This window comes from Felis catus, chromosome E2 (assembly GCF_018350175.1).
Source record: "Felis catus isolate Fca126 chromosome E2, F.catus_Fca126_mat1.0, whole genome shotgun sequence".
NCBI classification, from domain to species: Eukaryota; Metazoa; Chordata; class Mammalia; order Carnivora; family Felidae; genus Felis; species Felis catus.
The window spans coordinates 33,887,505-33,901,246 of NC_058382.1; the positions used below are offsets into that span (position 1 = coordinate 33,887,505).

The 13,742-nt window shown below is 48.3% G+C and overlaps 1 protein-coding gene across 3 annotated transcripts in view; it reads left to right on the plus strand.

Moving 5' to 3' along the window:
* The window catches only part of NUP93 (nucleoporin 93), a 104,028-nt gene extending 91,075 nt beyond the window's left edge, over positions 1–12,953 (plus strand). For all 3 annotated transcript variants that reach the window (XM_006941526.5, XM_006941527.5, XM_045045634.1), the window contains 13 exons: positions 106–263; positions 1,423–1,588; positions 1,858–1,951; positions 2,721–2,912; positions 3,510–3,636; positions 3,749–3,821; positions 4,128–4,172; positions 5,846–5,962; positions 6,734–6,852; positions 7,993–8,110; positions 8,555–8,638; positions 10,090–10,218; positions 12,679–12,953. In XM_006941526.5, the coding sequence (XP_006941588.1) occupies positions 106–263; positions 1,423–1,588; positions 1,858–1,951; positions 2,721–2,912; positions 3,510–3,636; positions 3,749–3,821; positions 4,128–4,172; positions 5,846–5,962; positions 6,734–6,852; positions 7,993–8,110; positions 8,555–8,638; positions 10,090–10,218; positions 12,679–12,789 (1,533 nt within the window). In that variant the 3' untranslated portion in view covers positions 12,790–12,953. The remainder of the gene's footprint in view (positions 1–105; positions 264–1,422; positions 1,589–1,857; positions 1,952–2,720; positions 2,913–3,509; positions 3,637–3,748; positions 3,822–4,127; positions 4,173–5,845; positions 5,963–6,733; positions 6,853–7,992; positions 8,111–8,554; positions 8,639–10,089; positions 10,219–12,678) is intronic.
* Positions 12,954–13,742: the final 789 nt, after the last annotated feature.

The window sequence follows — 13,742 nt, forward strand, 5'->3', positions numbered from 1 at the left end:
GTGGTTGTGAAGCGGAAGTGACTTAGTATGAGAAGAGGTGAGTGTAGCAGAAAGCCATCAGTTAGCTTTGTTTGCCTGCTTATTTGAGCATCTTTCCTCTTTTAGGATGGAGAAGTGGAAGGCCATCCTGTGTGGGCATTAATTTATTACTGCATGCGCTGTGGGGACCTGCTTGCCGCTTCACAGGTGGTTAACCGAGCCCAGCACCAACTGGGAGAATTTAAAACCTGGTTCCAGGAGTACATGAACAGCAAGGACAGAAGGTATGGCGAACGAGATGGTGCATCCAGAAGACGCCACGTGCAGTCAACAGGGTGGCCTCCTGGGTGGCATTTGCTCTTTTTGCCCCGTGCATGGCTCAGAATAAGTTTCTGCTTGGGAAAAAAATGAAGTCTAGAAAGCAAGTAGAACTTGCCTGAGAGTATCAGTTGAGAACATTAAAAGAGCCCCATTCTGATACTGAAGCATTTGTGTTTGGGGATTTTTCTGTTCCTGTGTGGGAGGGAGGCACTGTGGTTAGGAGCACGATTTTACATATCCTGTAAATCCCGAGCATATCCAGGATGCTTTATTTAAAAACTCTGCTGCATTACACTTCATTTAACACTCAGTGCTTTTGTGGTTGGCCCAATATGAAAATGTGTTGTCACACACTTCGTAGCTCAAAGGCTACAACGAGAAGTTAGTCATTTTGAAATGCAATCATTGAAACTCGGTTTTTTGTTTGTTTTGTTTTCAGTTCTTTTCCATTAAGGAACTGCTAAGGATTAATTTTTCTCTGGGTTTTAATGTACTTGGGCTAAGTTCATATTCACTGAAACCCAGTTTAAATATATGTATTTGTATTTGAGACGAATGACGGTGGTTACCCTATTTTCTCCTGTGGAATACTAGCGATACTTTTCAAGGCAGGTTTTTAGACAGTGTTAATGATGCCATGTCCAGAGATTGTCGTAAACCATAAGCCTCTCTCTTTGCTCGCATTAGTGAGTTTAAAGTAGGGTTAATGGTGTAGAGACCCCGAAGCAAGGATCTGAGTGCAAGTAGTTTATTTTGGAGGTAACCTTACATGTATAAGGGAGCAAGGAGGTCAGAGTGGGGGCCAAGACACTTAAGGGAAGGACTCACTTTTGTCCATCACGGCTTGAGGGTTGCTGGGGAGTGCGGTGGAGTATTAATTCCCCAGCATTTCTGACGTGCCCCTGACGGCCTCTGCCAGAGGAAGCCGGCAGGCGGGGGAGACGAAGGTGTTGGTGGCCGCACATTGGATGAAAATGGTGGTAGCGGGGGATGTGGCTGGGGTGGTGTCTGTGAAGGAAGGCTGCGCAACTCTGCTATGTGGTTGGGACCTGGGGTGCTTGCAGGTACCCCTGAGGGTCTTCAGCATGTGTATCTAAGCTGTCTGTTCCCTTGTGTCTTTAGGTTGTCACCAGCCACAGAGAACAAGCTCCGACTGCATTACCGCAGGGCCCTCAGGAACAACACGGACCCCTACAAGCGGGCCGTGTACTGTATCATTGGCAGATGCGACATCACCGACAACCAGAGCGAAGTAGCTGACAAAACCGAGGACTACCTGTGGCTGAAGGCAGGCACTGCTTCCCTTGCCTGAGCAGGGCGTTAGCCCCTTCCCTCTGCTTGTGTTCCGCACACACATTTTACCTGCTTAATGTGTGATGCCAGTAGGGTGATAGGGCCAGTGGATTTGCTGCCTCTTGACCCCGTTTTTTGTTGTATAGTTCTCAACCAGTAACCACAGCCATTAGCACAGCCTCGAGCTGCTGAGCAGCGACAGGTCTGCATGCCTGGCTCAGGAAGTAGTTTGTACCAATGCATGTGTTTCTCTTGGGGGTTTAGTTGAACCAAGTGTGTTTTGATGACGACGGCACCAGCTCCCCACAAGACAGGCTCACTCTTTCACAGTTCCAGAAACAGTTGTTGGAAGACTATGGTAAGATATCCTGAACAGAACTACTTTCTCTGTCTTGTCCACCTAAGGTCACAACTTAGCTTTCCTCTAGGAACGTCTTTCGTCTCTGAACTCCGGATCTTCAGACCACAACACAATACATCAATGATTTCAAATTCAAGTAGAGGCCATGTGAGCTCAAGCAGTGTGTGTGACTTATATGGTCATATACAGTAAGCTATTTTACTCCAGTTCTTTGAACTGCTCTGGTAGACGTTTGCTCAGGGAGAGACAGAGGCAGGACTTGGCTATTGCTTCCTTGTGGATCTCGCAATGACTGTATCTGAGCATAAATGCGGGGGACATAGCTCTCCCTCCTCACTGTTTCTGTTTAAGAATTCTGGGAGCAAAAGAAGGTCCCAACTAGTGGCCAGCATTTATTGAATTCACATACCTGTGAATCTGAGTGAACTGAAGTATCTTTGAAATCTTCATTCCTCTCCTTATCGAGTGACTCTTCGCAGGGCAAAGGAGATAAACAGCTTCTTTTATGTATTGTCCTAAGGTCCTGAGCTCTGTTTCTCTCCCACTTATGCAAGCGGTTTGGGTTTTACAGCACGACCCCACTCGCCAGTTGTGTTGTGAGGTCTGGAGAAGGTTGTGGAACCAGGTCACGGTTACTGTGGCAGTCCACCGTGCCCGGGGCCCCCTTCATCCCGTCAGCAGGTCTCTGAGCACACGGGGCTTCTGCCTGGGGTCGGGGCTGCTGAGAGCCTGGCTCCTGAGTCAGCTTCGCCTCCTCCTCCCCCAGGCGAGTCCCATTTCACGGTGAACCAGCAGCCCTTCCTGTACTTCCAAGTACTCTTCCTGACGGCACAGTTCGAGGCTGCCATCGCTTTTCTCTTCCGCATGGAGCGGCTGCGCTGCCATGCAGTCCACGTGGCGCTGGTCCTCTTTGAGCTGAAGCTGCTTTTAAAATCCTCGGGACAGAGTGCTCAGCTCCGTGAGTATTTGTTGGCACTGGCGTCCCCATCGCTCACCCCCTCCCCCATCGGGCGGCAGCACACACGCACCTGCCACCACCAAGGCTTTGGGCACACGGTACAAATCGTGTCAGGGCAGTGGAGGTAGCACTGTGTGGAGGGCTTGCTCTGTGGCCAGTCGGTCTGACCGCCCGGAGAATGGAGCGGGAAGCAGTCCCCGGAGTCCTGAGTCACCTTCCGTTAGGGCCCTAATCGGAAACCCCAGCCGCCACTTTCTGTGCCCACCTGCCCGGGGCGGGAGAGTCTGAAGAGGGGCAGAAGACGAATGTGGATGAATGCCTGCAGACTCCTTAGCAGTGCAGCCAGGTCTCCTCAGAGCACGTGCCGTAACGGTCAGCTGTCTCCACCTTCCAGTGTGAGAGCAGCACGCTAGTGACGGACTCCAGAATGCCATTTCCCCCACTCTGCTTGGAAAGCAGCTGAGGACAGGGTAGTACAGCTTACATTGGCAAACGTTGGCCAGGCTGCAGGGTCTTTGGATTCAGCTCCCATAATTCCTGGTTGCCTGGGTCAGAGGGGCAGGGTGGTCGTGACCGGTTCTGTCCCCCACGGTGCAGTCAGCCACGAGCCTGGCGACCCTCCCTGCATGCGGCGGCTGAACTTTGTGCGGCTACTCATGCTCTACACCCGCAAGTTTGAGTCCACAGACCCGAGGGAGGCACTCCAGTACTTCTACTTCCTCAGGTAACACCCACTTTGACCGTTGACTTCGGCTGGCTTTCATCTCTGTCATCCTGAGAACGATTAGAGACCTCAGGTCCACGCCAGAAACCGTGTTGCTTTTGTCCCCTTCCAGGGATGAGAAAGATAGTCAAGGAGAAAACATGTTTTTGCGCTGCGTGAGTGAGCTTGTGATAGAAAGTCGAGAGGTACGTCGGTCCCTCCTTTCTCCCACCCACACTTTGCAGTGCACACACCCGTGCTGACGTGATGCTGTGTGGTCACGCTAGCATGGCTGTGGCGGATAAGGCCCGGGGCGGGGTTAGCGGGGGGTTCAGTTGTCTCTGCTTTCTTGGTTTCTGATCGCGAAAATACCGATTCAGTCTCACTGTTTTCTGATTCATGTAAAACTTCTCCTGCCTCCCCTGTTTTCTTCTCTTTTGTGTCCAGAGAATTGTGGATTGTGTGTATATCGTTGTCCAGTAAATTGAGTACACTTTTTTTTGTCTCCACAGTTCGATATGATTCTTGGGAAACTAGAGAATGATGGAAGTAGAAAGGTGGGTTAAATGTGCCTCTAGAGATGTGTTAGTTTGCAGTTGGGGATGTACAGTTGTCAAAAGAATGTAGTTAAATCTTAGGATTCAAAGTAATAAAGATGCAGATCTTAATGAAATTGCAGTTTAAGCAACAAAGAATGGCCACAAATGATGCCCTTGATCTTAACACACATTTCTATTTCTCTAAACTATGTAAATGTATAGCGAGATAGCTTTTTTGTTCTTAGTAATCTCTACCTCCAGTAGGGGGCTTGAACCCACAACCCCGAGATCAAGAGTCAACAGGCTCTACTGACTGAGCCAGCCAGGCGCCCTGATCAGATAGCTTTTTTATTATGTGCAGAGGACTCATCTGTTCATGCCTGCTGATTTTTGAGCTAAGAAGGCTGCATTTCTGTCATTCTTGGCTCAGAAAATAGGCCAGAAAAGGAATTATTTATTGCACCTACTCTCCCCAGATAAAAAAGTTAGAAATATGCTTGACCTCTCTCAGAAGGTAGTTTCTGAGGGCTGAGAACTTCACTCTGACCCTGGAGATACAGCTGTGCCTGTGACCTTAGTGATTCCCTGAGACCTGTCGTGCGCAGTGGGAGCCATAGCAAAAGGGGCAGAGCCCCTGGTGCCAAAAACCAGTCCTGACCCCACACAGGCATTCTCCCGGTGGCTTTGGGAAAGTCACCTGCCTCTCTCAGGGACTCCCTTTCCTCACTTGTAAAAATGGGTGGTTTGGACCCAGCAATCTCGAGATGAGCTCACAATGTGCACACCTTCCAGCTCAGAAGAACAGACAGTGACAGTACTGGTGACAGTGGCCATGCTTATTGAGCAGTGACATTTGCCAAGCACTGTGCTGAATGCTTTATAGGTATTTTTTAACTAATCACCACAATAATGATCCAACAAGGTGGTTTTCAAATGAGGAAAAGAAAACAAGAGCAGTTCATTATTTCCCACAGAATCACACAGCTAGTAAGAAGGGGAGCTGGAATTTGAACCCAGTCCTTCGTGACTCCAGAGCCCATGCTCTTCACTTGTCTCCTGTGCTGCCTCCAGGGTGGCAGGAGCAGGTCACCCCGACTTGGTCTAGCGCTGATGGAAAATCAGAATAGCCTGTCAGATGTCACTCTGTCCACACTAGCTCTTCTGTGGTTCCTAAGGCCTCTCGTGCTCTCCTGACCATTTGGTTGCTGTTGAATGTTAATGGTGATTTTTTAAAAAAATATCCTGATGCCATTTGCCATATATTTTTTCAGCACCGAATTTCTTTTACCATCTGTCTTAGAAAACAAATCCAGAACCTTTCAGGTATTTTCTCTGAGCCTCCTGGTTTTTCCTCCTAGTGCCTACGCATCAGCAAATTTAAAATCATTGACTCTTTCGCCTACCCTCTGGATCATTTTGGACAATCAGGCAGCACAGACGTCTTATTGCTGACTCCTCTGTGCTGCCCGTGAGTCTGCTTCTTCATCTGTAGTTTCCTTGGTCCCTTTCATATGTTTAATAGGACCTTACATCTTCCAGAATGCGAGTCTAGCAGATGAAATATATGCATTGCCTAGGGCAGGCATTTTCAGTTAAAGTCGTTTTCAGATCCCAACTGCTTCTGTGTGTTTAAATTAACAGTTCTGTGTACCCATCTCTCTCCTCCTCCCCTCTGTAATTTGTCTTGTCAGCCTGGAGTCATAGATAAGTTTACTAGTGACACAAAGCCTATTATCAACAAAGTTGCTTCCGTGGCAGAAAATAAAGGACTGTTTGAAGAAGCAGCAAAGCTCTATGACCTTGCCAAGGTAAGACATGCCCTTTTCCTTCTTCTGTACTTAATACATCCGTCGGCCTTTTGGCATTAAATGCACAAACAGTTTGACAGTGCCACTGTTGCACTGCTGTCCTGATGAGGCATTTTCTCCTAGTGCTTGGCAGTTAATGGTCCGGTCAGGGTGAAATTCCCATTTTACGGAGTTACCTCTGCCCATAAAGTATTTCTGGCCAAATAAGAACAAGATGTTGCCCGGACATCCTGTAGGCCTTGAGCTCTCATCTCACTTGGCAGCAGAGTAGGCGTCCGTCACATTTCGATGGTGAAGCTTTGGGACAAAATGTCTTCGTGCTTACCCTTCTGGCCGCCACAGACACGCTCGTGAGGCCTGTGTGTTAGGGAAGGCGGTGACAGCTGAGGTGCTTCGAGAGAACTAGAATAAGTACTTCGACATGAGGACATATGGTGACTGCTGATCATTACGTGGCCTAAAAAAGATTATGCTCTTTCTTTTATAAACTGAGAAAAGTGGGCCAAAAGAAGGTTTATAATTCATTTTTTGTTAATTCAAAGATGTTTTGATTGAGTTCTAATTAAGATGTGGAAGAATGCGCGGACATTAAGGGTCCAGCTTGATGAGCTTTCCATAGGTGTATATCTGTAACCATCATCCAGATCAAGGTGCAGAATGTTTTAATCCATCACCCCAGAACATTCCCTCTTTTGGTTATTTTGTTTTTCCTTTTCTCTTTTACTGATTATTTATAATCGATTCCTTCCTTAATTTTAAAAAATGGAACAGAATGCTGACAAGGTGCTAGAGCTGATGAACAAACTGCTCAGCCCTGTTGTCCCCCAGATCAGCGCACCACAGTCCAACAAAGAGAGGCTGAAGAACATGGCGCTCTCCATCGCGGAACGGTAAGACCGAGAGCTGGCTCCAAGGGGGCACGGCGCCAGTGCCAGGCCTCCCGTGCCCACCACATGCGTCTTCAGCTTTACTAGTCACACCAGGTGGCCTTCCCGAGTCTCCCCATCCCCCCAGCACTGCTTGAGAGTTCTTTTTGCCTCACATCATAACCAGTACTTGTCACTATCAGACTTCAAAGTTTTGCTAGAAAGAAGGGTATGAAAGCATATGTCAACATTCTAATCTTGCTCATTAAGTTTAACTCTGGGCATTGTACTCATCTATACACAGTTATAAGCCATCTTAAAGACATTCTGGAACGAAGCTAGTGATAGGTGGATGGGGGAATTCTTAGAGATGGTAGTGGCCAGTGTTTAAGAGCCACCTTCTTCCTTCTTTGGTGAGATAACGGAGTTATCAGACTTTATTTGGTGGAGCTCCCAGGCTGAGGCCACAGTCATTACCTTTTGTGCTCTCTACAGATACTCCTAGTAAAGTGACTTAGAGAAAACTGGGTTCGAGATGCTTTCCTGGGGTAGCACAGAAGAAGACTCCTGATCAAATAATCCATTTAGGGGGCGCCTGGGTGGCGCAGTCGGTTAAGCGTCCGACTTCAGCCAGGTCACGATCTCGCGGGCCGTGAGTTCGAGCCCCGCGTCAGGCTCTGGGCTGATGGCTCAGAGCCTGGAGCCTGTTTCCGATTCTGTGTCTCCCTCTCTCTCTGCCCCTCCCCCGTTCATGCTCTGGCTCTCTCTGTCCCAAAAATAAATAAATGTTGAAAAAAAAGAAAAAAAAAAAAAAAGAAAAAAGAAAAAAAAAAAAAATAATCCATTTAGCAAACACTCTACAGTGGTAGCCACTGGACTTTTGACCCATCAGAACCTTTTTATCCTTCCTGGAGATTTGGATGCTTAATGGTGGCCGAGGCTAGAGAGCCATGCTTCGTGCAGAATATTTATAGATGGATTTGTATCAAATCCACCATCAACTTCTTGGCCATTGGAAAAGAAACGCTATTTTCCACTCCTTAATTCACCTCACCTAGAGATTTCAAGAGGTTTTGACATTTTTCAAATGCTATTCTAAAGTTACAGATTGCATAGAAATTCATAATTATCCCTGTCCCCTCTTCCCTCTTTTTTGTCTTTCAGGTATAGGGCTCAGGGAATCAGTGCCAATAAATTTGTGGACTCCACGTTCTATCTTCTGTTGGACTTGATCACCTTTTTTGACGAGTATCACAGTGGTCATATTGACAGAGCCTTTGATGTAAGTTTTAAGAGGGCTATTTGAAGTGCAGGTTGATGTATGCCCTTGGAAATCCAAAACACTATATGGGATTCATCGAAAACAAAGGAAATGTTACCAACGTGCCTGTTAAGCAAAGAAGACAAGTATCACCCTGGGACTTGAAAGGGGATTTCTGTGTTGCTCTTTTTTCTCTCTGCTCCCCATTCCTTTCCTCATTAGTCTGAAAATGGAGAGATGTCTTGGAGTAACTTGCAATCTCTGAATTTTAGAATTGCCTCAGAAAATGTGGTTGGGAATTCAGTCAGAAAATTAGAAAGACCAAAGCCTTTGTATGTTTGAGGGAAGGTAGTATTTTGTATTAAAGAGCCCTTTGTAACACGTGAGATGCTTGCTGTCTGTCTAAGGAGACAAGATGACTGATGGTTATTTCATATGCAGCCGGTGGGGTTTTGTTTTAAACAGATCATTGATCGTTTGAAGCTGGTGCCCCTGAATCAGGAAAGTGTGGAAGAGAGAGTGGCTGCCTTCAGAAATTTCAGTGATGAAGTGAGTCCTTTTCTTCCTGCGTGATGGAATTTTTTCCCCACTTCTGAAAGCTTTTGTTTTAGTGTAGCTGATGACGTTAAGAGTCCCAGTACACTAGCCATGTAGACTGAGTTTTCTAAGGCGAGTCCAATTTCAGATATTCCTAGGTTGGTTTTCTGTGAGTACACATATCTCTATCAGGTCATTGTCCAAATTCCTGACTCAGAAAACACAGTCTCTCTAGTTATTAGACATGTTCTTGGGGGCACAGATTCCTGGTTGATCCTGTGTGGTCTGGTTTAAATCTGTATTACCCACTTGTTCTAGAGGGAATCTTAGTGCTTAACTCTGATCTTCCTTAAGTAGTTCCATTGGGTGTATGACACATGCACCATGATACACCTCCTTCTTTCGCTTCTCTGAACTGTTTGTCTTGAGAAGCAGAACAGTGACCATGGACTCAGTTGCCAGCCCATGAGCCCCAGAGCCACTGTCTCTCTGCAGAGTTTCTAGCACATTGCCACCGTCTAGCCCAGGGGTGCGCAGCCGAGCTGCCCACTGGAATTTCTAAGAGAGCTGTAAAAAATCTTCATACCCAAGGCCTACTCCAGAAATCCTGGCTTCTACGATCTGCACTGGCCCAGGACTTCTCTGGTTGTTCCCACATGTAAAAAACTCTGGAACCACAGACACAGGGCCAGCTGCCTGGCCCTGGGATGTCACTAGCTGTTTCCATTTAAAACCGTTACACAGTAAGCAAATACCTCTTATGAAGACATGTTTCTGTTTTAGAGGAAGAGGGAAGGCCAGCTTCTGCACGTGGGGGGCTGTTGCCTGCTACGGTACTCAGTTTAGAAGGTCTTGCCCCTTGCCGACCTGCCTTTCTTACCTGCTGTCATTTCTACCCCAGCCACTTCCCCTGTTGTTGTTTCTTGCCTTCCCCGGGATATACTGTTCACTGCATTAGGGAATGAAGTGGTGCACCAGGGTCTGCCCTTGAAGACGCTCCCAACGACTCTGCTAGGGCCGGGCAGGTTCCGTGGAGACAGTCTGGCAGGTCTAAGATAGTGGGGAGTGGCGGGGCCTGGAGAACCAGTGTGCACATCCCTACCTACTGACATTGAAATCCAGACTTCTTACGGTAATCGCTCTGCTGGCCAGTCCAAGCCTACGTAGTGGCCAGATACGGTCAGCATGCTTTTGGCTCGCTGCCCCTCTTTATGCCTAGGAGGAATAGCATACAGAAAGGAGAAGAATAATCTGTCTCACCTGATCAGCATTGCCTGCGCTTTGCTCTCACGCTTGAGGCCCGGGGCGAGCCGCCCCGGGCCTGGAGGTGCCATTGGCTGCTTTTTGGTGACCCTGTAGTTCTTCCCTGGCAGCTGTGGGACGTGACGTGCTTGGACATACACTGGTTGTTGGCCCCAGGGCTCGGTGCTTTCTCCTTACTTCATGTGTTTTTCTCTGGGCAGATCAGGCACAACCTCTCAGAAGTGCTTCTCGCCACCATGAACATCTTGTTCACACAGTTTAAGAGGCTCAAAGGGACAAGTCCGTCCTCGGCATCCAGGCCCCAGCGAGTCGTCGAGGACCGTGACTCTGTAAGATCCCAGCGTTGGCCAGAACCATCGCTGAGAACCACCTTTCTGGTCTGCTGTCCTCGGCACCTCATGAGACCCCTGCTCATGACCCCAAATGCTCTTTCCTTACCGCCTAGCTGCTGAGTAAACCTTGTGTCAGGCTCTCAGAAGAAATCGAACGTTAACGGGATCGCCGCTGCTCTCAAGTTTTAAAAAAAAGTGAAGTCTGCAGATACTACCTTTTAAAAAATCAAACAGAATACTAATTTGTGGTGATTCCATAGGAATTTCATACACATTTTGAAATCGGAAGGTTATTTTGTGAGTCTCAGCTCAGCACTTTCATCAGAATCATAAGTACTTCTGGTCAACAATGAATTTGATTCAAACCTTGTTTCTGCCCTCATCTGAACCTCTCAGTGACCCCAGAGAGGTACCTTGAGGCAGTGATTGTTATCCCCATTTTACAGCTGAGGGAACTGAGGCCTCGGGTCAGGAAGCAGTTTGCTTTTGCAGGCCCCTCAGGTGATGGTGAAGGAGCCGTGTCTGGAAGCTGAGCCGTCTGACATGCGGCCAGGGCTCCTTCCGCTGCCTTTGGGGCCTCCAGCATCGTGTGGCTCAAGCCAGGTCCAGGTGGATGGGAGCCTGGGGCTTGCACGGCATATGTTGTCCGGTTGATTTGACAAAAGGGCGTAGGTGCTTGACCCCATGAAAACTACCTTTCCCTTAACTTCCCCACTTAATGTTTGAAATCCTGTCTTCTGCCTCCAAGGGTGTGGGGGGGGGGCTCTCTCAGCTGTGACCCTACAGGCACTGTCGTGGCAGAATTGCTGTCTAGTGAGTGATGGTGGAAGTTTTCACCGTCAGCAGCGTAGGTGGCAGTGCTGGGAATGGTCCACTGAGTGGTAGGCCCATCCCCGGGTGCCCCAGAGGCAGCTGCTGGTCTGCCATCCACCCTTTGGGCAGGCTAGAACCTGGACCGCATAAAAGATACACGTCAGGAGACGTGCCAGCAGTGGCTCATTGTGCCTGGGCCTTGGCAGACAAGTGTTGAGGTGGTGGACATTTCCGGTGCTCTGTGGGCTCCTCATAGGGCGGCGGGGCGGGGGGGGCGGGTGGCTGCCCCCACAGAGAGTGCCGCTGTGGCCTTGCAGGCCTTTTCCCACATGTGAAAGGAATAGTTTCAGGGCCAGCTGAACTCACGTTCTGTGTGTCTCAAGCTCTTTTTTTTAGACCCTTGGTTTTCACATACCATGAATAAAGCCATTCTCCTGTCTGCCTGTCACCCACTACACCTTTTCTCTGAAAGCTAGGGATGAGCAGGGTCACAGAGAGACTTCTGTGTAAAAGCTCCCTGCCCGAGAAGTGGCTTCGTGCTGTAAAGTGCAGAGCTGCCCGTTGAGGGGGTGAGTCCCTCTGCCTGAACACTCCTAAAGTTCACTTACAGTAGCTTCAGATGACGCATGAGAGCCCGTGCACTTTTGAAGAAAATCTAATGGGTACTCTCATCATAAAGTAAAAATTTCTTTCGGTTTGGACATTAATTAGGATATATGCTTGCCAGTTCATTTCATCTATCAGGTAAAAAGCCCATGGCTTTCAGATTTCTTCTTGAATGGTCCTTAGGAAGCCTAGTAAGTGACCCCTGAGTTATCCTTAAAAGTCTTGTTACTGGTCTAAAAGAGGTTTGTAGACTCCTTTTCTACTCCAGATCTAGTTTCCTTTCTTGCTGCTATAAGCATCCAACACATCTCAACACGGGGCAACCCGAAGCTGTTCTTCTAAGTTTCTTTATTCTGTATTTAGTAATTTATACCCTGGAAATCAGGGTGAAGATTGTCTTTTTTTTTTTTTTTTTTTTTTTTCCTGTTACTGGAATTACCTGAATTTAAATCTTCTTCCCTCCTGGAACAATCTAAGAATCTCATAAATATTATTACCGAGGAATGGAGGGCCCAGCGCTTATGTCAGGAAAGAAGAAATGGGAGGCATGGGAGGAAAGAAAAGGGAAGAAGCAGGAGAGGAAAAGAGCCAGAATGTGACTGGACCCACTTTGTGGGGAGGTCTGAGAAGCTCAGACCCCCACAGAGGCAGGTGGGCAGAAACCAGCCAGGAGAGAGCGGGAGGCTCAGAGAAGGAGAGCAGGCCATCTGAAGCTGGGCTTCAGCTGCAAAGCCCCTGCAGAACGGGGCTGTGTCAGAAGCTGGTCCCGTGTGTCAGGCGAGGCAGCTTGTCTGGCAACCCCGTCTGTCTTTTGCTTAGTAGAAGGGTTTTGGAAGTGGGGCCTCAGTGGACCAGCTTTGCTTAAGTCTGCACCTTATGGGTAACATGACAGTTGAGGGTGAGACTCTCATCCACTCACCAGAAAGCTGCCCCCTGACACCAGGGGGTAGAAAATGGAAGAACACGGTGGTTGTTCCCAGTATTGTACCCAGACGCGAAAGCTCACTGGTTTTCTTCTCTTCTTTCCCTTTTTCTCAGCAACTCCGAAGCCAAGCCCGAGCCCTGATTACCTTTGCTGGGATGATCCCCTACCGGACGTCTGGGGACACCAATGCAAGGCTGGTGCAGATGGAGGTCCTCATGAATTAAGTGCAATGCTTTGCGGGGCTTCTGGGACTGCGCGCTGTCAGTACCTCAGGCGCGTGGGCCCGCTGGGGTGGGGTTTCTGGTTTTGTTTCTGTTGTGTTTGTGTTTTGTTTTGTTTTTTGTATTATGTATTTTTGTCAGCACCCAATAAATTTCTTTGATTTGTATTTCTTTTCACATTCTTTTATTTTCATTTTTTTTTCCTTTGAAATTTTGTTTCAATTTTTATTTGTGTGGGAGGAAATGTCTTCACTAGTGCTTGGGCCAGAGAATGCTAGGCTTATATAGGCATCTGTGATTTGGTTAAAGTTGACCTTAAATGATTAAAAAAACACCCAAAATGAGCAAGGAAATGAAGCCTTCGGGAGTTGCTTTTGTTAGATACAGTATCCCTATGGCAGGGTCACTGTCCGTGTTTTACATTTTCATTTGTGAAAGCCACCCTCAGCCGTGGGCGAGTTAGGATCTGTGTGTGAACTAGCGAGTGCTCCGTGGCCCCTCTTCTCCCAGATGTGCCCTGGGGTCCGGGTGATCCAAGACCATCCCCCAAATCATCTGCTCTGATTCCAAGATTAATTAGTTTGCTGTTCAGTTGGAATCCCACTGGAAATGAAAACAGCCCTAGAAAAACATAGCTTTAAAAGGGAACGTTGTAGGTTTCTCGGCTGGAGCTTGAGGAAGGGCAGACCTCAACAGCTTCTCCCTCTGTAGCTGCCCCGCCGAGGCACCCGTGTGGGCCTGTGCACTCCCCTCTTCCACAGGACTTCTAGGCTCTCTTTTCCCTTCTCTGGTGGTCGGTTCCTCTACTTGGACAGCCCACCTTTCCCTCTCCCCCACTCACGGAGCCCACTGGCCGGGCAAGCTCACGGGTTGCCTTCTGACTGCTGAGGTATGGAATGCAGACACCATTGGGCATCAGCACTGAGGGTGTGCGGTCCCTGAGCAGAGGTTGACCC